General features: G+C 34.9%; 1 protein-coding gene across 1 annotated transcript in view; it reads right to left on the reverse strand.

Moving 5' to 3' along the window:
* The window catches only part of RYR2 (ryanodine receptor 2), a 550,493-nt gene that overhangs the window by 509,826 nt on the left and 15,039 nt on the right, over nt 1-25,628 (reverse strand). Inside the window, exon 3 of the mRNA XM_044674985.1 lies at nt 6,803-6,907. Coding sequence (XP_044530920.1) covers nt 6,803-6,907 — 105 coding nt within the window. The remainder of the gene's footprint in view (nt 1-6,802; nt 6,908-25,628) is intronic.

The following is a 25,628-nucleotide window of genomic DNA, read 5'->3' on the forward strand; positions in this document are numbered from 1 at the left end:
GAGAGAGACAGAGAGAGAGAGAGACAGAGAGAGAGACAGAGAGACAGAGAGAGACAGAGACAGAGAGAGACAGAGACAGAGAGGAAAAATGGAAAACAGGATGGAGGCTCTATCCAAAGAAAAAGAGGCAATGAGAATGAAAATAGCATTGGGAATATATACAGAAATCACACACAAGATGAGGAAGAAACTTGGCAAATAAATTTTTAAAGCAACGATTTTAAAATAATGCAAAAATTCTATAAAAGACAAAGTGATTGATTTCAAGGAGAATTTGGTTTTTTTTTAACATATAGCTCTGACAGAAGAACTTGATACACCCTCCCCAAAATCTAATATGGCAAAAACTAATACAAGTAAATTGCCAAGAACTTTAAATATGTGAATATCATTAAGTTAATTACCTAAACTTGCAGGAGTTACCCAGCTGTGTAGATGATGAAGTTTTATGAGACTGACTGAATTAATAAGAACACAAAATGGCTTGATAAGTTAGAAACCTTGCAGAATGATTAGGAATAACCTCAGCAGTCAGTGACCATGGGAAACATCTCATATTAGCTCTCATCGTCTCTTGGATGGAGTAATTGGGTGACCTTGGTTCCATGAGAATAGTCTGAGTCCAGGAGAAAACATTCTGATCAGCAAACTACCTCTATCAATTTATTTATAATTTTACATTTTATTATTATTTTTGAAGCTGATTCAAAATTTTTATTTTATACTTATCAACCACTACCAAAATTTTTTTATCTAAATAAATGCATTAAAAATCATGTGCAAAACCATGAATTCCATATTATTTATAATTTAATTAAAATATTTAAATTATATGTGTGCTAATATAAAAACCCTCTGCTTCTGAGTTCCCTTTGGATTTGATTTACTTAGATACTTTTTCCACTTGATTTTTGGTAGCTATTTTTTAATGTAATCATGGAATATATTATCCCCATTTTCTCTTCTTTTCTTCATATGTTCCCCTTCTTTTCTTTTTATTTGCAATATTTTTCATTTCTAATAACAATATAATCCATTACATTCAAATATCACTACCTATTAAACCACATCTCCCATTCATTGCATTTGTGTTATTTCCAGTTATTTTGCCATCATAAACAAAGCTTCTATGAATATTTTCACACATACATATCTTTTTATCTTCTCAATTATGCCCCATGTGAAGTAAATTATTTAGGGACTTGGATCCCTTGGGACACAGGAGTCATAGAATCATGTAGAGTATCTGAAAGTCAGTTCCCTGGGTCCCCGTCAGCATGGCAGAATCAGCATATAACATTGCCACAGAAGAGCAGATGGCATGATGTTTGAAAGTCATTGGCCAAGGAAAGGGAGGAAGAATGACAGAGTTTGAAAATAAAGGGTGGGAAACAAAGTTACTCTCTTTGCTTCAATACCTGTCTCTGGACTCATGTTTTTCTCTGAGTTCTTCCTTATCTTATCAGGTCATCTCTGGCAAGCAGAGCCTGAGCCAGCTAAATGGAGAATTAGATCTATCCTTAAACTTAGAAAGGCTGAAATCTATATCTGTCTACACATATCCTTGCCTCTCTTTACTAATAAATGTTTATAAATCTGGTAATAAGCCTCCAGATTAATTTTTATTTATAACATCCTGTAAGGTCTAACATTAGTAATGGGATTTTATTTTCCATCTTGTTTTCTAAAAAAACAATTCACAGCTGTTGTAGCAATGTAACATTAGGTTTGTTTCTCCATGTTCCCATCAGCATTTAATATGATGTCTTTAACCCATCAGGTTCTCCATTAACATACGTTGCCCAGACCATATTTAGCTAGATTAGCTAGATTGGTCCTTAGATAGCAGAGCCTGTTGCCTGGACCATACTCTTTGTAAAACAAAGTCTTTCCACCTTGGTTATATCCAATAGAACTTTTGATCCCAGTGCCACAACCTCTCAGAGATGCAGTATTATCTCCATAATAGGTTGAATGTTAAAGTAAGATTTTTGGAGATTATTTATGCTCTCCAAACCATTGTTGTGCCACCAGAAACTATTTTGGATTAGTGTATGTTCAGAATTATTTCTACTACTAACCTTGTGCAGGTATAACAGGGTTCTCCAGATATCTACCATATTTGACTTATCTAAAATCTTGTTCCTCTCCTTAACTTTTTATTTATTTATTTTTGGTAAGATTTACCTATTTCTGAGAGGGGTAAAATTAAAGTTTCCTACTTTTTCCTTTAAAAGTATGCATGCTATAACACTTGGTGCATACAGTTCTGATATTGATAACATTTCCATTATCCATTGGGCTCCCCCAACCCCAATATAATCTAGTTACATTGTTCATCTCTTCCAATTATATTCATTTTAGCCTCAACTCTGTCAGAGACGATAACTACTACCACTGCCTTCTCTGGATCAGATGAGGCATAGTATATTTTGCTCCAGCTCTCACCTTCATTTTTAGTGTGTCTCTCATTTTCAGTGTGTTTTTTGAAAATAACACCTTGTGGTTTTTTTTTTATCCTTTCTGCTATCCATTTTCTTCCCATGGACAAATTCATCCCATTACACTTGATGTCATAGTAACAAATTGCACATTTCCACTTCCTCTGTTCCTCCTCATTGTTTGTCCCCTTCTTCCTTTCTTTCTGCCTTATTTCTTCATATGTCCAATTTCCTTTGATCAATATCTCTCAAATTCACACTCCTTCCCAAAAATCTTCCCTTACCATTTCCCTTTATTTTCAAATTGCCCTGCCTTCCCAAAAGTCCTCCCCTGTCCTTTCTCCCTTATCTTTTAATTCTTATTATATCCACCTTGCTAAAAATCCTTTCCTTCTCCCAAGCATACCTGCCTACTTCTTGATATGAGTTTGATTCTAAAAATCCCTCCCCTATCTTGTCCTAAGAATCTCTCCCAGTCTTCTCACCTTATCCTCCTACCTCTTCATATGTAGTCCCCTCCCTAATCCCTCCATTATTCCATCCCCCTTCTCTCCTATTTTTCTGTATGTTATGAAAATGTTTACTCTTCTAATCATGTATATTGTTTTCTCTTTATCCCAACTCTGATGAGAGTAAGCTTCTAATAGTACCAGCCCTCTATTTCCTCTTCCCTTTCTCTCTGGGACTTCCTTCACTGATTCCTCCTCTATATGAGATAGCCATTCCAGCCTACCTCCTCCTAGTTTATTCCCCTACCCTTTCAGTGCATTTCATTCCATTCATCTCAACCTCAAGTCTTCCCTCCATAAAAGCCCATGCAAAAGACCTATGTAATGATGCCATTCCTAGGAGTCATAGATGCCATTTTCCCAAAGATCAAACAATTTGACCTTTAGACTTGCTTATGATTAATCTTTCATTACCTTTTTATGTTTATAATAGATCAAAATTTCTTCTGAATTCTGGGTGTTTCTCTAGGAATAGCTAAAACTTCTTTAGTTTGCTAAATATCTACTTTTTATCTTTTATAATTTAACTCATCTTTGCTAGATATATGATTCTTGGTCAAAAGCCCAGTTCTTTTGCTCTATGAAATACTATGTTCCATGTCCTGTCTTCTTTTAATATTGTGGCTGCTACATTTTCTGTTATTCTGATTATAACTCTACAACATTTAAAGTGTTTGTTTCTTGTTACTTGTAATATTTTTTCTTTAACTTGGGGGCCTACAGAACTCAGCATTGATATTCCTGTGAATCATCATCTTGAAGTAGTGGTAGGTGGATTCTTTCAATTTCTATTTTATCCTGTGATTCTAGAATTTCTGGGCAATTTTCCTTAGTGATTTCTTGAATTAAATTATCTTTTCTATCATAAATTCCAGGAGTCCAACTATTCTTATATTGTCTCTCTTTGATCTATTGCAGGTTAGTTGTTTATGTGATAAAAATTTTCATATTCTCTCCATTTATTTCATTCTTTTAATTATGCTTTATAATTTCTTGTTGTTTAGAAAATCCTTCACTTCCACTTGTCCAGTTGTAGTTATTGATATAATATTTTCTTTCATGAGTTTCTGCATCTATTTTTCCATTTAGAAGATCTTTTAATTTCTTGGTTTTCTTGAATTGCTCTTATTTTTTTTTTCTAATTTTTCCTCAACATCTCTGATTTGGCTTTTGAGGTCTTTTTTTTAAGTGCTTCCAAAAGCTCTTTTCTTTTTTACTTCATTGTCTTCTGAGTTTTAAGTTGAGATTTTCTCTGTCCCTATAACAGCTATCAATAATTGGGTTCTTTTTCTTTGCTTGCTCATTGTTATTGATTTATTTTAGGCTTTTTTCCCCTAGGGTCTTAAGGTTCCTCTTGGGTTTATATTTGTTATCTAAGATTTCAGGATTATTTTGTGTGTTTTGTTTTTCCCTGGGTCCTATTTAGTTATTCCAGTTTTTATAGCCCAGAGTCAGATGCATACTCCTGAGCCCCTGTACCCTAAGCCTCCCCCACTCAAGTCCCAGAACATGAATGACCTCAGGTGCTCCAGCCAGAGCCTTCTGGTAGTTCTGCTACTGAAACTGCAAGCATCCAGTCCATCTTCCCTTAGGCAACAACCCAACACTCAACTCTCCTGAAAGTGACCACAGCCGATGGGGTATAATGGGCCTACTTCCTCTCTATCTTTGTTTCTCTCCAACCACTGCAGCTTGAGAGAGACTAGATATCCATTGTACATTTTTTTTCAGGTCTCCAAAGTCTCTTGTTTGTTAGCGATGAAGCTTGAGTTCCCACCTTTGGGGCCTGGAACCTGCTGTCTCTGAGGTGTCCACTCATTTAGTCCCTAGCCATGGCCTAGCCAGGGTCTCTAGAGACAAGGTCTTAGCAGACACACCTGCTCCAAGGGTCTTCTGCATATAGATTTAGATTCCAGTGGCACTCTTGGGGATGTAGGCTCCCAAGGCTCAGCAAACAAGGAGATATTGTTAATCTTATCCTCCTGGGCTGCTTTTTGGATTCCTTCTGTTTGTTCTGTCCCTGATCCCAGGGCCTGCAGTGGTGGAACTGAAGCTAGGGAAGTCAGAAACTTTCTCCCTATTTGTGCTAAGCTATTCAGCTTTACTATAACCTCCTATTTGTTTCTACAGCTTTTAGTGTTGATTTTATGGAGTTATTTCTGATTACCTATAGGGGGTTTATGAGACAGAAAGAAAAAGACACCATTTGCATTGTCTGTAATTGACAATGGACCCAGAATTGAACAGGAAAAAAAGACCAAAGTGAATTGCTTTTGATAAATTGTGAAGTTCTTTTACTGACCCTGAACTTCTCTACGCACTTTTTACATATCACTATTCTTCCAATGTTGTTATACAGCTACAAATAATGGAATGTTCTAATACAAGAAGATGGGGGAAAGAACACAGCTCAAAAGTAATGGAGAAAGGCATGGTAGATTCAAGCAGTGTTTTACAAATTACAAGCAAGAAATTACAGTGGAAAAAGAGAATGAAGAATGTAATAAAAAAAAGAGCATATGAATAAAAAAGAAGCAAGAACTAAGGAATGGATGATCCATAGGCTACTGTACTGGTATCTTAATGATATGGAGGGGAAAAAAAGAAAGATGCTTAGATATCAGATAAATGCCTGTGGCAAAATTACAGGCAGACATAGACAGGAATCATATAAGCATAAGGACAAGCCTATGACTAGAAAGATATCCACATAAATGAAAGAAAAGTCCATTTGAATTTGTCAACAAAAATATTTATCTCAGAAAGTCTAATAATGGATAGTATATATAATTTTCAATTTCATATCTTCGATAACTATTATTTTTTGCTTAAGCCATTTGCTACATTTATTTTAAAACATTATTAGAGAATCTTCTTAACTGTAAGTTTTGATGAGCAGTCAGAAAGAAGTAATTTCTGGAAATTGGATCCTAACAAGTTTCATAGGGAATAGTTGATTGAATAAAAATATACGTAAGCATAATAATGATTTAATATGATATGATATTTTTATGCTTTCCTAAGGTTTATAAACATCATTTATATATGTTATCTCATTTGGTCCATATAACAACCCTTGGGATAAATAACTTAGGGTGGGAGTAATAAATGACTTGTCCAGAATCACAAAGTTAATAAGTTAATAAGTTTCTAAAGAACTATTTGAACTCAGATCTTCCTGATCCTAAGTCCCACATCCTATGGTCCATTTAACATAATAACAGGGAGGGGTGATAGGAAAGAACTGTAGACAAGCTACGGAATGATATGGTCATATCATATTGCGACACAATGCAATAAATAACCCAGGTTTTAAAAAAAATAACTAAAGGAATATTTGTTTGCAAAACTACATTAGAGCTTGAGCCTATATAATATTCCCACTATCTCTTCATTCCAAATAAAATATTTGATCATACTGGGAAATTTTACTCAAAACGAATTATTTAAAAGCTGAAACAATTACATGATTATAAATAACTGAGAATAAAATAAACAACAATGAAATGTGATCACATAGAGCAGTTAGTAACATATAAGCAATGTTAGCACTGAAAATATGAAAAAAATTACAATAAAAAGCTTAGTATCAACTTTTAAAATATATTTTAGTGGCAAAGAATTCCCCAAGAATCAATTTAGGGATGAAGTTTTTGTAACTGCAATATATCACAGAAATCACCTACAAAAAGAATATTTTAAAAATTCTAGGGAATAACCAATAAACACTATATTTATATGTTAAAAGAAAACTCTAAAAAGCAGTAATACCCATAAAAGAAACAAATTAATTGATTATATGGCAGTCAATTTCATTATATGTTAAAATTCTACATAGACTTGTATACTTGCCCCTTCTGCTTTCTCCATTGTGTTGGCCAGCATCTCCTGGAGAGCTCGAACAGAGAGGGATTGTTCCAACACAAAGGTACATATAGATAGGTCTGGTGGGACATTCTGTTTGAAAGAAGGAAAAAATCAAATCATTAGCATCATCATTGTTAATTAGAATCTAGCCCAAATTTTTCTGCCTGGCTATCTTTCATAAACTTTCAAGTAAAGTTGAGTTTTGACAATTGTCTAATTATTTTAGGCTATGGCAGATGCAAAATAAGATAAAACAGCACACATAAGAACATAAAACACAGCTTTTTGAGAATTTTAAAAAATTTAATGATGGAAGTTGAAGGAATTAAAATAGTCAATGAAGAAACTAAGCTATATCTCTCTTTGTGGATGTTCTGATGGCATACTTAGAGAATCCTAGAAAATCAATTAAAAACTTTTTAAAATAAGTAATATCTTTAGCAAAGTTGTAGGATACAAAATATAACCACATAAATCATCACCATTTCTATATATTTCCAATAAAACTCAAGCAGCAAGAGTTAAAAAAGAGAGACTCCATTTAAAATCATTCTAGACAATATAAAATATTTGGAAATCTATTTGCCAAAACAAATGCAGGAATCATATGAACACAACTGCAAAACAATTTTCACAGAAATAAAATTAGATCTAAACGATTGGGAAAAAAAAACATTAATTCCTCATCGGTAGGCCAAGCTAATATAACAAAATAGCAATCTTACTTAAATTAATTTACTTATTCAGTGCCAAACCTATCAAATTACCAAAAAATTATTTTACAGCACTAGAAAAAATAATAAAAAAATTCATCTGGAATAAAAGATCAAGAATATCAAGGGAACTAATGAAAAAAATGTGAAGAATGATTGCCTAGCAGTATCAGATCTTAAACTGTACCATAAAGTAGTAATCATCAAAATGATCTGCTATTGGGGGGGCAGCTGGGTAGCTCAGTGGAGTGAGAGTAAGGCCTAGAGACAGGAGGTCCTAGGTTCAAACCCGGCCTCAGCCACTTCCCAGCTGTGTGACCCTGGGCAAGTCACTTGACCCCCATTGCCCACCCTTACCAATCTTCCACTTATGAAACAATACACCGAAGTACAAGGGTTTAAAAAAAATAATCTGCTATTGGTTAAGAAATAAAAAGATGAATCAATGGAACAGACTGGGGTAAATAACCTCAGCAATCTAATGTTTGATAAACCCAAAGCTCCCTGATTTGGGGTTAAGAATTCACTATTTGAAAAAATTGCTAGGAAAAATTGGAAAACTGTATGGCAAAAATAAAGTTTAGGGGGCAGCTGGGTGGCTCAGTGGATTGAGATCCAGGCCCAGAGATAGGAGGTCCTGGGTTCAAATCTGGCCTCAGACACTTCCTAGCTGTGTGACCCTGGGCAAGTCACTTGACCCCCACTGCCTAGTCCTTACCACTCTTCTGCCTAAGAACCAATACACAATATTGATTCTAAGATGGAAGGTAAGGGTTTAAATAAACAAACAAATAAATGAATAAATGAACAAATAAATAAATGAATGAATGAATAAATGAAATAAAGTTTAGATCAATATCTCACATCCTGTACCAAGATAAGGTCAAAATAGGCATATGATTTAAATATAAAGAATGATATTGTAAGTAAAATAGAGGAATATAGAATAGTTTACTTGTCAGATTTATGGAGAAGAGAAGAATTAAGACCCAACAAAAGATAGAGAAAATTGCAAGATATAAAATGTAAAATGTATAATTTTGATTATATTAAATTAAAAAGGTTTTGTACAAACAAAACCAGTGCAACCAAGATTAGAAGAAGAGCAACAAACTGAGGACAAATTATAACAAATTTCCCTGATAAAGATCTCATTTTTTAAATATATAAAGAACTAGGTCAAATTTTTAAGAATCCGAGTCATTCCTCAAATGATAAATGGTCAAAGGATATGAATAAATCAAAGTTATCAATAATCATATGAAAAATGTTTTAAATTCCCCCTTATTTGAGAAATGCAAATTAAAACAACTCTGAGGTACCACCTCACACCTATCAGATTTGCCAATATGATAGGAAAGTAATAAGTGTTGGAGGGAATGTGGCAAAATTGCGGCACTAATAAATTGCTGGTGGAGTTATGAATTGATCTCACCATTCTGGAGGGCAATTAGGAGTTATGTCAAAAGATCTATAAAAGAATGTATGCTTTCTGATCCAGCAATACCACTACGAGGTCTATATCTCAAAGCAATTTTAAATAATGGAAAAGCACCTGCTTGTACAAAAATACTTATAGCTGCTTTTCTTGTGGTGGCAAAGAATTGGAAATTGAAGAGATATCTATCAATTGGGAAATGGCTAAACAAATTGTGGTATATGATATTGATGGAATCCTATTGTGCTATTAGGAATGAATAGGTTGATTTCAGAAAGAGCTGGAAAGACCTATATGAACTGCTGCAGAGTGAAATAAGCAGAACTAGTAAAACACTGTACCATCATAACAGCAATATCGTGGAATGATCAACTTTGATAGATTTAGCAGCTATCAGAAATACAATGATCCAGGACAATTCTGAGGGACTTATGACAAAGAATGCTATTTACTTTCAGAGAAAGAACTATTGAAGTTGAAATACAGATAAAAGTATTCCATTTTTTGCTTTTTTATTTGGGTTTATGTTTGAGGTTTTGGTTTTATATGATTATCCACCTACAAAAATGAAAAATATGGAAATATGTTTTGCATGATAATACCTGTATAAGCCAGAAATAAATGCTTCCTAGCTCCAGGAGGGGGAAGGGAATAGAGGGAAGGAGACATTTTCGAACATATAACTTCAGAAAACTCATGTGGAAATTTCTTATTACATGAAATTGGTAAAAAAAAAAAAGTACATCAAAATGAAAATTTTTTTAAAAATAAAAGCAATAACCAATAAAAAGGTAATTAATTTTTGAGTGGATCAGGGATATCATCAATTCTCAAGGTTTTTACAATGATATAGATTAAAAACAATCCATAACTGCCCATCCTACACAATTCTTGTCCATGTCCTCTCATAAATTCACCTCCTAAAGATCTTTTTTTTTCTTCCTTGCTTTCTCCTGACATAGTAAGGTTACCAATGGAGCATTCAAATAATTCACTTATCCCTTATCTCTTAGTTTTAACCATATGTCTATTCCTATCATAAAATTTCTTAATAATATCTTTTACTTTTACAGGGAAACTAGGTGGTACAGTCTGGAGTTAAAAGGACCTACATTCAAACTTGACTTCAGTTACTTCCTAGCTTTGTGACCCTAGGCGATGCTAAAATAGAAACAGAAGAAAAAACATTCTTGTTACCTTACCTAAGAACCTAATACGAAATTAAAGTTTTCAAATGATGAAAATTACCTTTTAAATGATTTAAGATCAGGACCAGATATCAAATTGTATTACAAAGTGGTAATCATCAAGACAGTGTGGTATAAATCACCATAGTATTTTAGAGTTTGATAAATCAAAAAATCCAAACTTTTGGGACAAGAACTTACCCTCTGACAAAAACTGATGGGAAAACTGGAAAATGGCATGGCAGACTGAGGATTGAATATCTCACAGTACATAACAAGATAATGTCAACATGGTCACATGATTTAGACATAAAAAGTATTGGTTAACAACATTTTAAAATGGAGTGCTGAAGTGTGTTTTTTAGCTACCTCTCAAAACCTTTGGAGAATAATCACTGAAGTGTTTGCCACTATTCTTGCCATGTCAAAGTCAGTCTTTCAAGGAATATGAGTAGCTGTATCAGAAGTTTGAGCTACAAGACCTCTTCGTCCCCCAACTTCCCCTCCCCCCCCATGACAGATGCACATTTCCACTGGTTTTAACATGTGTCATTGATCAAGACCTGTTTCCAAATGGTTGATAGTTGCATTGGTGTAGTAGTTTCGAGTCTACATCCCCAATCATGTCCACCTCAACCCATGCGTTCAAGCAGTTGTTTTTCTTCTGTGTTCCCACTCATGTAGTTCTTCCTCTGAATGTGGGTAGCATCTTTTCCATAAATCCCTCAGAAATTGTCCTGGGTCATTGCATTGCTGCTAGTACAGAAGTCCATTACATTCTATTTTACCACAGTGTATTGGTCTCTGTGTATAATGTTCTTCTGGCTCTGCTCCTTTTGCTCTGCATCAATTCCTGGAGGTCTTTCCAGTTCACATGGAATTCCTCCAGTTTATTATTCCTTTTGATGATTTTTTAAGTTTTTCTCTTTTTTCTTTCTTTCCCTCTTATCCCCAAATTGTTGTAATTCCAGCTTTGTAAATTACAATATTTTATACACTTTTATTAAGGCAATCATTAGAAGTTTAGGCTCCATACATGGAATGATTCACTGGGGAGACCTTATATGTTAATCTCCTAAAAATACCCAATGAGAAGATTTAACATGCTGGTCTCCCAAAGAATCAAAGGAGGGATTATGTGAGGGGAGCCCTTTCCCAAGATTATGCATTGGGAGCCCCCTTATATTATGCCACTGAGGGTGGGTCATAGAGCAATGACCTAGGCACCTGAGCCAGAAAGGACTGAGAACTTGATCCTGGGGTAAAAGTAAGGAATAAAAGAGGGGGTTCCAGGAAGTAGGCTGTCTCTATTCTCTCCTGCACGTGACAAAAGGAAGGTGACTGAGGGAGCCATGTGGAAAATATCCATATGGCTACTTAGAATAGGTTTCTTTTCTCTGTCTACCTTCTCCTGTTCAAGTAAATATTAATAAACTCTAAGGAAATTAAGGACCAGAAGTTTAATTTAGTTATTACAAAGGTTAAGCAATCCCTAGATCATATAGGTCATAAGAGGAATCAAGTATCAAACATGTCATCCAATTTGCTACCATTGTGATGATTTTCATTATCAGTGGAAAAAGATATTGCCTTAATTTTCAAAAAGTTCTAAACACAGCAAGTCCAGAATTCAAATTTCATTTATTTATTCATATATGCATACATTCATTAATTCAAAAAACATTTATTAAATGAGAGCCATATGTTCTATACACTAGTGGAAATACAAAAATAAATTTTTTAAAATGTTATTTATAAAAGCAATACATGAATACATGCCAGGAACATTTTCTCTGAAGCTCTACCATTTATTAATGTTTTTTCCTTGTCTAAAGCCCTCCAGGCCTAAAATAGCACTAAAATTTCCCATAAATTCTAAGTAACCATTCCTCCTGAAAATACCTGCCTCACTCTGCAGCCTGATATATACTTCTATGAGGCTCATTGATATTTTGTCTGCCTTCTATACCAGTTTGACAGCCAAAAGCCTTGACTTTTCTCCCAAAACTCTATTAACATGTATTTTAGAGATAAGCAAGTAGAAAGAGATCTCTCATTTCCAATAGCAATTTAGCAATTTTCTGCCAAGCATAAATATGCAATACTTAATGTATGGATTGGTATAACAATGTACATCAATTTCCAAAACTCTATAAGGTTATAATGAACATACCTTTTGTGAAAAACTTTTCCTGAAAGAACAGCCTATTTTCCCTTTCGTACAGATCGACAAGGCTCATACAGATATAGAATGAAAACCCCACATAATTAAAGTGAGCAGGAAAGAAATGTACTCACAGCTCTACAAAGGCAACTCTCAGACTCTTACTGCGTTGAATTACCTTGCTCTGACTTAACCCCTTCCTCAGCAGATTGAAAATGGGTAGAAATAATTGAGACAGCTAGAAATTAATGGTTAAAACTTTCTTTGGGGGAAAAATTAAATAAAAAAAATCAGAAATTGAAGATGGAACAGTTGTTTTTAAGAAAGATAATATGGCTATTTTTCATGTCTTTTTGGCAAAAAAGTATTTAGCATCATTAGTAATGAAAAATAATAAATGTATAAAGCCATGAATTTGAACATGCCTTTATTTCAAAACGTCAAAACAATTCATTTATACTACATTAATCTTCAGAGCATTTGTGATAAAGTAGAAGAATTTGATTGATACCAATATTCTTATAATAGAGGTTATTCAGTATCATATAAAGAGACTTGACTATAAAGAGTTCAGTGTCAGCTCTACTATTTATTAATTGTGTGAACGTGAGCAAATCACTTAACTTTTTTTAACTTTAATTTCCTCGTCATTCACATGAGGCAAATCTCTGCCATGACAATTTCACAGGGTCATTATAAAATGCTACATAAAGTTAAACAGGAAAAACTGTTGTTCATAAATTATGTGTTTGACAACTAGGTTTTTTCATCTTAGTTTATGTGTTTAAGCCTCAATACAAAACAAATTTTGCAAAGGTACCATTCAAAACTGATAAATACATATACTCTTGACAATTACAATTAAGAAGTTGCCAGCGGTCTATCATATCTATTTTTTTCCAAAATTTTCTTCAGAGCTTTAATTTTTTCTTGTTTATCTTTTAGTTAAATTTGTTGAAATCTGAAAGGCAACATTAGGGCATCTGATGAATATTGCTTGATAGGCTATTTCGCCCTGAAATCTCTGAGCTTCTAGTTGGTCAGACATCACTTCTAGTCCAACTCAGACTCAACACTCTGCTGATCCCTGAAAATCTTCATGTTATGTACGAATGCTCCAGCATTCACTTCTCATATGGCAAACCAGTTACTGCCTTGAACCACTGGGCTTCTAATTCTTGAGATTTAACTATTTCTAGATTTACGGACCCATGCTAATATTTCCTGGCCATCTTCAAGCCATATTCTTGTGCTATACTATCAATGAACTACACATTATACTAGCTCTCTCCCTGGGACCTCAGACTTCTGATCATGCAAGGAATTGTTTCTAGATTGACCCATGATCTTCATGGCATGATGCAGTCCACAGGTAGCATTTCCTTTTCTTCCTGCTTCCCACATTTATTTCTCAGAATAATAATCAAATCAACATAAATATTTTTTTAAAAATTTTTTTTAATTAAGAAAAATTTTCCATGGTTACAAGATTCATGTTCTTTCCCTCCTCTCCTCCCGCCCCCTCCCATAGCCAATGCACAATTCCACTGAGTTTTACATGTGGCATTGATCAAGACCAATTTCCATATTATTGATATTTGCATTAGGGTGATTGTTTAGTCTACATCCCCAATCATATCCCCATCGACCCATGTGATCAAGCAGTTGTTTTTCTTCTGTGTTTCTGCTCCCACAGTTCTTTCTCTGCATGTGGATAGTGTTCTTTCTCATAAGTCCCTCAGAACATAAATATTTCTACAAAAGGAGATATATCAACTATATATAAATATATCAACTAATTGCCCTACATCTCTAATACCATACACTTCACTTCTAGAGGGAATATCTGGGCTAGTCAAAGTCTAACTCAGGTAGGAGCAAGCTTTCAGTCCTCCCAAAACAGTATACCTCCATGGTAAAGTCTGATTTATACCCTCCTTATCTGAATTCTATAAGTTCTTAACATTAATTTGGGTCTGACCAACAAATCAGTGAGCTTGCTATGGTTGGAGTTACAGACTCATCATATGTTATCAACCACCTGAATCATTCATCTGGTTCGGAGTGAGAGAACTCCAAGCTTAAATTTAAGATTCCTGCCTCAGTTAAGGTTATTTCTCTATAGACTTCAACTTGGATTTCACTTTGCTTTTGGAATTAGAGAAACACTACTGCTGATTGCATGTAAAAATACTCCTAATTTAGTTCATAGGCTAACATGATGCCAGGACCACTCCTCACTCTGTAACACTACCTCAAGGATTAATTTTCCTCCTTAATCCAGTCTTCTTACTCCTCACCCCCACACCACTCTTGACACTGGCCTCCATGCATTTTTTCAAATGCAATATTCCATTTCCATATGTCACCTGGGTTTTGGGAACCCCAACATTGCTGCTGTCCCCTGAGAACTCACCCCAAGAGAAGTCCCAGACTGACCCTGTTTCAGACTGAAGAACAGATATTAAAGTGTTTAGGTGTGATGAGTAGACAGAATCAAATGTTAAGCACCCTTTTTCTCTTAGAAGCTTCTCCCATTGTATCCGAGTCCTCTCCCAGGAAGCTCAGCCCTTGGCTGGACTCTTTCTTTAGTATCCATTGTAAATTAGGCCACTCCCTGATACCTCAGCCTCTGCCTACAGCCTCTTTCCCAAGTCTGTTTGTGAACTGTCCATGTATATTTGCTGTACCTAGTTCCCCAAAAGGTATATAAGGTCCCCAAGTTCTATTATTTTTTGCAGAATCTTCTAGCTTGGTGATCCTCTCAGAGACACTGTTCCCAGAGCCCCAGGGTTTGACTCTGTGTGGTATTTAGCCCTTAGCTCTGTGTGGCCCTGTCTCTTTCCTGTTTAAAGATTTGGTTTTGCTGGCAACTTTAGTGGTTCTATGTTTTTTCAAGTTGACATTTACTCTAAATTTTCACTGGCTAACCTCCCCTTGCATGGAATCCTCTCCCTACTCATCTCTGCCTCCAGGCTCTCTCCTTCAAACAACAGCTAGAGTCCCACAGCTTTTATAAGAAACTTTTCACAGTCCTCCTTAAACTTAGTGACTTCCTTCCAAGATTATCTTTAATTTATCCAGTATGTTGTTTGAACATAATTGGTTGGATGTTGTCTTTCCCTATCAACCTGGAATTTCCTTGAGAATGGACAGTTTTTGCCTTTCTTTATATTTCCAGCACTTAGGGCAATGCCTGGTACAGAGTAGGCATTTAATAAATACCTATTGACTTGAATGCCAAAAAATAGCATAAAAGTAATTCTAAAGGTTGTTTGTGACTAGAAAAAGGAAGGCTGATCATTTTTTAAAAATTCGTGCACAAAAAATACTATAACGGTACTGTAAATGATTAAAAGAATGAGATAAAGGCCTAAGACCTTTGATAGGACCTCTCAGTCAGATAGCTCAAACTGCGAGAACTGAAAGATCAGTTTTGGTCTAGGATTATTATTGGACCTAGGATACTTATTTCTCTTTAGACTTTAGGCTGGGCTGGATGCTAGAACTAAGTAAGACCTTGCTTCATTCTATATCCCATGTATAAAGACATTGTCAAGAAATGCACAGGATAGAAGGTATTGAAAGAATGTGATCTGTTTTGGGAAAAGGAGTACCCATTAAGGTTAAATAAAAACTATAGATCAGAGACTTAAAGTTAAAAGGGATGCTAGACATTTTCTCATCCAGCCACTTCATTTTACAGATATGGAAACTGAAGCCAAAGTGGTTTACATGATTTGCTCCAAATCACACACCAGTTGTAAACAATACTAGGCATTCTAAGCTGAGCAGATACTTACTAAATAAAATTCCAGTGACTAAATCTTTTCAATATGTGAACTGAAGGGATATTTAATATTGGGTTTAAAAATCCATCCAATTTTCAAGTGAATATAACGAATGTATCCTTCCCGAGTCATCACATTTTCCACACATCCTTGCTCCTAATTTCTGGTACTTTCTTCCATTTTGGTTTCTTCTACAATTCATGCCAATTTATACTGAGGATGAACACATATGTCTCTGAGAAAGAAAGTTTTCCCCTGTGGCCAGAAATTCTTCCAAATTATATGTTTGAAATGTTGAAAATACTAGTAGTAGGACAGACTGATACAGCTGCCTAAAGAATTTTGACCTTATCCAACAATCTCAGGTCATTTCATCTGACAGCATTGGCAAGACTAGTGACTATGGTAGATGGAAAGCAACTTATTAATAGGACTAAATTAGTGGTAATTAGTAGTACAACACTACCACAAGTGGCACAGCTGTGCTAGTTTAGAGAATAATTAGGAAAACCCTCTCAGGAATTAATGTAGTCTCAAAAGATTTAATAAGTATTCATTCTGCACCTAGTACATGTCCATAGTAATCTAGCTGAAATGCTAATTAAGTAGACATGCATATTCTTTCCTAATTCCAAGAATCATGAAGTAATAAAATGCATACTATTTCCAGATATTCTGCTAGGCACCATGGATAAAAATACAAAGAATGAAACAATTTCTACTCTCACTATTGATATTTAAATGCCTGTGGCTTCATTTAGTGTTAATGCAAAAATTACAAAGATCAATGACAACTTGGTTTAGCAGGAAGAAAGCTAGATTTGGAGTCAAAAAAAGTTCTTGATTCAAAATCCAGCTTTAATACTTAATTGTGTGAAAAAGGACAAGCCATTTAACTTTTCTAGTCTCCCATTTCTCGTCTGTAAAATGCAGATAATAGTAGCTACCAAATTCCACATGGTATGAAGATAGAATGAAATAATATAATTAAAGTGCTTCATAAACCTTACTGTATTACATAAATGTTATCTATTTTTACATAGCCCCATTTTTTAAAAACATTTATTAATATTCATTTTTAACATGGTTACATGATTCATGCTCCTCCTTTCCCCTTTGCCCCCCGCACTGCCCCCACCCATGGCCGATGTACATTTCCACTAGTTTTGTCATGTGTCCTTGATCAAGACCAATTTCCAAATTGTTGGTAGTTGCATTGGTGTGGTAGTTTCGAGTCCACACCCTGAATCATGTCCACCCTGACCCATGCGTCCAAGCAGTTGTTTTTCTTATATGTTTCCTCTCCTGAAGTCCTTCCTCTGAATGTGGGCAGCGTTCTTTACCATAAATCCCTCAGAAATGTCCTGGGTCCTTGCATTGTTGCTGGTACAGAAGCCCATTACATTAGATTTTACCACAGTATATCAGTCTCTGTGTACAATGTTCTTCTGGCTCTGCTCCTTTCGCTCTGCATCTGTTCCTGGAGGTCTCTCCAGTTTGCCTGGAACTCCTCCAGTTTATTATTCCTTTTAGCACAATAGTATTCCATCACCCGCATATACCACAGTTTGTTCAGCCATTCCCCAATTGAAGGACATACCCTCCTTTTCCAATTTGTTGCCACCACAAAAAGCACAGCTATAAATATTTTCGTGCAAGTCTGTTTATCTATGATCTCTTTGGGGTACAAACCCAGCAATGGTATGGCTGGATCAAAGGGCAGGCAGTCTTTTATAGCCCTTTGAGCATGATTCTAAATTGCCAGCCAGAATGGCTGGATCAGTTCACAGCTCCACCAGCAATGCATTAATGTCCCAATTTTGCCACATCCCCTCCAACATTCATTACTCTCCCCTTCTTTCATTTTAGCCAATCTGCTAGGTGTGAGATGATACTTCAGATACATAGCCCCATTTTTGTAGAGCCACCAGATTCTGTCTGAACCACTGCACAATATAAAGATGAAGGAAATCTCAGAACAGATCTTATTTGCAAATCATTTCTTATAATTTTGTGTTTAAATTACCTCAACTTTGGCCTGATGTGTTTGTCAAGTGATAACACATTCTGGGCACCTCCCCAGATATAATATGAAATCTATTCTTATTGGCTAAGGAAACTTGGTTATTTCCTTTGAGTCATCTATAAAATAATGAGCCACTCAAAGTATAGGAGAGAGTGTTACAACTAAATTTCTGAAAAGAAATAATTGAGGAGGCTCACACTCCTTCCAACGGGTCCCTAACCACCTCTTGTTTGGAAAATAATCTTTTGACCTTTAAATGATCTGCTGGATTTAAGACTTTCCATCTTCTAATCAGTATCAAGCAAGAGGAGAAAAATACAGTAATATTCCTAAGAGAAACATCTTAAGGCAAAAAGGACATTTAGGGACTGTGAGCTATTTCCTTGTCATTTATTCTTCCTAAACTTTACCCCATGTTCCCCTGGGTTTTATAATCATTTATGAGAGGTGGCTAAAGAGGGCAACTAGACTATGTTGGGATTGGGGAGTACAATGGATGATGAAGTATTATTTATATTAGATCTATGTAACAAGTTTTATAGCATTCAGATTTTTAAAAGGAAAAACAAAATGAGATAAAGATGAAAATAGATAAAAAGTAATAATAGCAGAGGACTTTAATTTTCCCCTCTCAGAACTAGATAAATCTAACAAAAAATAAATAGGAAAGAAATTAAGACGATGAATAGGACCTTGGATAACACAAAAGATATCTGGAGAGCCCACACACACCTGCATGAGATTAGTATTAGATCTAAGCCTGAGCACACACATAATCCAAATTTAGTTTTTGATGGAATGACAATTGGTTTGGAGAGCATAAATATTCTATAAAAGTTTTACTTTAATATTCATCATACTATGAAGATAATCCTGCATTCCTGAGAGGTTGTGGCACTAGAACAAAAGTTCTAGTAGGTATGACAAAGCTGGAAAGACTTGGTTTTGGAAAAAGCATTGTCCTAATAACAGAGTGTCTCTGCCACCTAAAGACTAATCTAGTTGAATATGGTCCAAATAATGTATTTAGTATGGAACCAGATGGGTTAAAGTGATCAAATTAAATGCTTATAAGAACACTGAGAACTAAACCTAATTTTACATTGCTAGAGCAGCTGTGAATTGTTTTTTTTTTTAGAAAACAAGATGGAAATATACATTAGGAGCTATAAAACTGTTCATGCTCATTAACCTACAGATCCCATTACTAATCCCATTACTAATGTTAGGCCTTAAGGGCATCAGTGAGAGGGCACTAGTGTAGGATCTATTTTTTCTCATTTTAGAATTATCTGAAAAAGCTGAACTACCCATTATGATATAAGGAAAACAATGAATTAATGCTTATAAAATACAAATGTTTATGTTATTTAGATTAGTCATAATGATTTCCCAATTTTTAAACCTTTACCTGCAGTCTTAGAATCAATGATGTTTATTGGTTCCAAGGCAGAAAAGCAGTAAGGGTTAGGCAATGGGAGTTACACAGCTAGGAAGTGCCTGAGGCCAGATTTGAACCCAGGACTTCCTGTCTCTAGACCTAGCTCTCAATCCACTGAGTCACCCAGCTGCCCACATGATTTTCCAATTTTAAAATAGCATATGGTATGTCTCTGAGTTGATTTCTAGAATGGAAAATAATGTATATCATTCAGATAATTATATTAATATCACTATCAGTATACTCAATAATCTAATATTATTCCATATTTTCAGTTCTGAATCTTTACTTACTTATACATTGGCTAGATAATATGAAACCATATTTTTAATTTTTTTCAATTACATGCAGAAATAGTTTTCAACAATTGTTATTTAATATTTTGGGATTCACATTGAGTAAATTCTTATTGGGCAATAGTCTAATATAGGTTGCACCAGTGTTGTCATGCAAAATATATTTCCAAATGTCTAATGCCATGAAAGAAGACACAAATCACACATACAATTAAAAAAAGCAAAACCTCATGAAGGAAATAAAGTGAAAAATGGCATGCTTTTATTTGTAATTAGACTCTGACAATTCCTTTTTTGGTTGTGTATAGCATTCTATATCATGAATCCCTTGGGGTTATCCTGAAACCTTTCTTTGCTGATGATCGCATAGTCCTTCATGGATAATCCTTGTGTGATATTTCTTTTACTGTATACAGTATTCTTCTGGTTTTGCTTACTTCACTTTGTACCAGTTTATATAAATCTTTCCATATTTCTCTGAACGTATTCTGCTTTCTCATAATTATCTTGTTTATCATTTCTTTTGGAGCAATAATATTCCATTACAACAATAGAGCCCAACTTCTTCAGCCATTCCCTGATTGATGGATGTCTCCTCAGTTTCCAATTCTTTGCCACTACAAAAAGAGCTTCTAAAATTATTTTGTACAAGTAGGGCCTTTTCCTATATGTCTGATCTTTTTGGGATACAGACCCAATAGTGGTGTTCCTGAGTCAAAGAGTATGCATAATTTTATGACCCTTTGGTTCCATATTGCTCTCCTGAAGGGTTATATCAGTTTATATTTTCACCAAGAGTGTATTAATGTCTTGATTTTCTCACATCTCCTCCAACACTTATCATTTCCCTTTTTGGTCATATTTGACAACCTGATAGGTGTGAGGTAGTATTTTAGCATTGTTTCAATCAATAATGATTTAGAGTATTTTTATATGACTATAGATAGTTTTAATTTCTTCATCTGGGAACTGCCAGTTGATATTCTTTGACCATTTATTAATTGATGAATACTTTTCATAGTATTCTCTAATCCTTGTTTAGTCATAAATTCTTCCTTTATCCTCAAAGTCTGATATGAAATCATATCTGTGTTTAAAGTAGGATATCAGAAAAGCAAGCTAGACAACATGAAAGTATATTTTTGTTAGACTATTAGTGTATCAAAAAAGCATGGCTATAAATATAGTTGAGAATGTTTTTTATGTTTTTCCTTTTAAGTCTCTATATTCTCTATATTTTGTGAGGTTAATTTGTTAATAAGTCCAGAGGTTCATTTGAACTCAGATCTTCCTAATTCCAGATTCAGCATTCTATGCCACAAGCTAACTCAGTTTAAAAATTAAACTAGTTGAGGAATACCCAAAACACTGAGATAACAAATTCATCAAAGTAGCAGAATACATTCTCCACACCTTAGACTGTAGCAAAAATTAGGAATGCCCCCTTAAAATAGGGTGGGCTTTTTGAATGAAGTTCTAAATGACTAATAAGTCTATAAAAAGGTTTGTCATGGGTTTTTTTAATGGGGAGCTAATTCTAGAAATTTTACATATATGCATGCATATGTGAATATATATTATATACATAATTATTAATGTTTAGTGATGTTCTGACCCTTTGTGACCCCATTTGAGGGTTTCTACACAAAGATTCTAAGATTTATTTTCCATTTCCTTCTCCAGGTCACTTTACAGATGAGGAAATTGATGAAAACAGGATTAGTAACTTACCCACAGTCACATAGCTATTAAGTGTCTGAGACTGAATTTGAACTCAAATCTTCCTGACTCTAGGCCCAGCATTCTATTTCTCTATCCACTGTGCCACTTAGTTGTCCACATATCATCATTTATAATGTGTAAAATTCAATGCTGAAGTGAATATTTTCATCCTTATGCTCCAACAACAGTGCACAGTGTTACTGAAAGCTCCCCTCAAGTCAACACTTAAGCATTTCTTTAACAGCATTTAATACAGTTCTATGAGAAACATTTAATGTTTTTTTACACAAAATTCTAGATTCAGAAGAGAATTTTTCCAGTAGAAAGTAACAGATATGTAAACAAACTCCCAGCATTTGTATCTTCCCAATCCAACTCATCTTTAGGTACTATAAAACTCATTTTGTATAATACACATGAAATTGGAAAGTAAATCAACATTTGAGTCATGATTAACTATTTTCCCAGTAGAAATAGGAGGAAAGGAAAGATTTGCATTTATATAGTTTGGGAATACCAGAGAGAAAAATTTGATTATTCATTTGTACTTGTGAAATGGATGCTTTAAAAACTTGGCTGGCAATAATATCCCATTTTCTACTTTGCTTGGTACAAATTTCGTCTGGTTTTCTAGCCTTTCATATTGAACTTGAGTAGAACTTTCAAACCTAACTACTGTATACCCATTTTCTTTAGTCTGACAAAGGCCTTAGTTTCATATTTACTTTGGCTTTCTTTTGAGATGATTATTCTATAAAATTGTTCCTTAAATCATCAGAGCACAGTTAAATAATTAAAAGCATTTTAAGAAATATTGTCATTATTGATCTTTTATTCAACCTCCCAGCTTAATTCTTTCTTTTATTTTCTGGCCTTAGTAATCTTCATTAGATCCTAACCAAACTGAGGTCACTGTAGAATAGCTCTGAAAAGAAAACTTGAAAAATCTAATGATATTAAATTACCTTTTCAAGAAAAAACTGGTATAAATAATTACTCAAAACACGAAAAGTAGGCATTCTCTTTTGAAGAGACTTTTTCCAACCCAAAACTTCACTATCTCAATCCCAGTAGGAGCTGCTAGTCTTGATTGTGCATATGTCTCTCTTCAATACTTGGGCAAAGGTAAGTCCTTTAGTTTGCCACATCTGATGAATTTCCTTATAGATAGTGGAGCAGTTAACAAAGCTCAGTGCCCAGAAGGGTTCTGTTGCTGAGATTCCTGTGTTCCTAGTAGGAATTTTTAAAATAATAAATAATTACAGGGAGAGCACTTAAACTAAAAACAACCACAAATTAAATCTGAGAAAACAGCTGTGCCCAAAAAGAGCACCAGAGCAGGAGATCATCTTTTGATAGCTGTGGGTAAGCCCAGATACCTAGGTATGCCTATTCTACATGTCATGCACTGTAATACCTATGTGTCTTTGAAAATCCAGTGTTGGAATTGTTTCCCTCCATAGGATGATCAATTTAGAGCTGGAAGAAACCTAAGAGGATGCCAAATCTGGCTCCTCCTACTGCTGAGGGAACTGAGGCAAAATAGGTTAGTTAACTTGCCCAGGATCATACAGATAGTGTCTGAAGCAGAAATGGACCTCATTTTCTTAGTCCCAAGCAAACAACTATCTCCTATGCCACCTAGTTATCACTTCTGTCTTTAAAAATCTTTTGGGTTTTTCCAAACGTCAGCTCAAGAAGCACTTTCCATATGAAGTCTTCCCTGATTCTCCAATCTGCTAGTGACTCCTTACAAAAAATTATCCTTTATTTATTTTAAAGGTGCTTTTTAATGCATGTGTTGTCACCACAAAAGAATGACTGTTTTGTTTTTCCCTATATATGGGGGAAACTAGGTGGCTCAGTGGATTGAGAGCCGGGGTTGAGATATGAAGTCCTAGATTCAAATCTGGCCTCAAGACAATTCCTAGCTATGTGACCCTGGACAAGTCAATTGGCCCCATTTTCTAGCCCTTACCACTCTTTTGCCTTGGAACCAATACCCAATATTAATTTTAGTATGGAAGGTAAGAGTTTAAATTTTTTATCTTACTTAAAATATTTCTCTTACTTAAAAACAATCCTAAGGGAATGGTAGACTGGTATCATGAAGTCATCTATTATAGATCCACTGATTGAAAGCTCAGACCATGGCAGGGGCTGCTTTAATTGCCTCAATAAATAAATAAATGAATTACAATTCTTAAATCACCTTTTTTTTTTACACATTTCATTAGGGACTTAATGGAAGGAGAGATATAACCCCCTACAGTTTTTCTATAAAAACAGCTAGAATAACAAGCTAGTCACTTAATCTAATCTAAAAACAGAAGATGACTTACAGCCTGTTCCTAGTGGGTGAAGCAAGGTTCATTTAGAAACATCATCATGACACCAACATTATAATGATGACAAGGAGACTATAATGAAAGCTAATTCGTCCCGATGTCAACCTATTTGAGGTATAGTAGAAGACAAAATAATGTGTTTGGAGTCAGATGATTTAGGTTTAAACTCCATATCTGCTACTCATTATCTGTGTGACTTCAAAGAAGTCTCTTCATCTCTCTGGGTCTCAGTTCCCCCATCTGTAAAATCAGGGAATGTCCCTTTAAAGATCTATATCTGTGACTCTAAGGTTGTTATTCCTCTGTGACCAGACGACTGAGTATGGTGGAAAAAATCATGGTCAACCAAGAGCAACTTGCAAAAAAGAAAAGTCATTTTTGCTTCTTGGATTCCTTCTGCGTACTGAAAATACTATTTGCCAAAGCTTTTTCTCTTGTATGGTTAATTAAAGTTATGCAACCCTCACCTTGCAGCTGTGAGTCAGAATAGTACATTATCTTCATATTGCTAACAATGGATCTAAGGTGGCCCATTAAGTCAAAGATAGAATCCAGACTAACTTTTTGAAGTACCAAACATCCAGACTGTCCTCCTCTAAGTTATCAGACTTATCATATCAATTTAAGATGGAGAAAGAATACAGAAAGGAGTTTAAGATGTGTTGGATTGGGAAGATAAAAATGCTGGGAGTTTATTTGCCTATTTGTTACTTTTTACAAGAAAAATTGGTTCACACGGACTAGTAAGTATAAGGACAGGATTAGAACCCAGGATTTCAGGTTTCTGCTTCAGTTTAGCTACGTTTTGTTTTGGGGTTCCCCCCTCTATATAGCAGTAGAATGACTGACAAAATTACAGTAAATTGAAGCATATTTTTTAGATGAACACACCAGAACAAACCTCAGCCAAAGAAGTTCTTTTCCAGAACATTTTATTCCAGGTCAAACCTTTAATTTGTACTTCCTAGCAAAGCAATTTAAAACACATTATGAATTTGTCAGCAGCTCTAGTATCCAGAGGCCTCTGCATAATTAAAACTCATGGGTTTCGTTTACAAAATAATGATACTACATATGCTGGTAAAACATACTCTCCTAAAAGTCCCTAAGAGAACATTAAGCATTCACAGTGCCAGAATAATAACTTAGCAGAACATGTCATTGTATACAATTTTTTTTTATTAGCAGTTCTAAGTCAGTCACTGCTCAGGGAGACTGTAGTTAGAGCCTGCAACTATTTACTGTCTTGTGGCTTTGAAAGACTTAGATCAATAGAACTGACAGAGCTCTCTCTGTCTCTGTCTCTCTGTCTGTCTCTCTGTGTCTGTCTGTCTGTCTGTCTGTCTGTCTGTCTGTCTCTCGTTCTCTCTCTCTCTCTCTCTCTCTCTCTCTCTCTCTCTCTCTCTCTCTCTCTTTTTCCTTTTGCCTCATTTAACCCTCTCAGAAAGCTCCTACTCTGGCTTTACTCAGAAACTCATTGTCATTGTGGTACTTTAGACTGTCTACTACAAATCTTTAAGAGGACACTCATTTTTTTATTCAAAGAACCCATTTAATGAATTATAGGTTGCCTCATATGCTAGCTTTATTATTTCCCAATTGTACAGTTCAAGGCTTCTGTTACCAACCGATACTCTGAAAGTATAAAATACTGCTTCTTGGTTCCTTCCTTTCAGAGGTACATT

Source organism: Gracilinanus agilis, chromosome 4 (genome assembly GCF_016433145.1).
Source record: "Gracilinanus agilis isolate LMUSP501 chromosome 4, AgileGrace, whole genome shotgun sequence".
Taxonomy (NCBI): Eukaryota; Metazoa; Chordata; class Mammalia; order Didelphimorphia; family Didelphidae; genus Gracilinanus; species Gracilinanus agilis.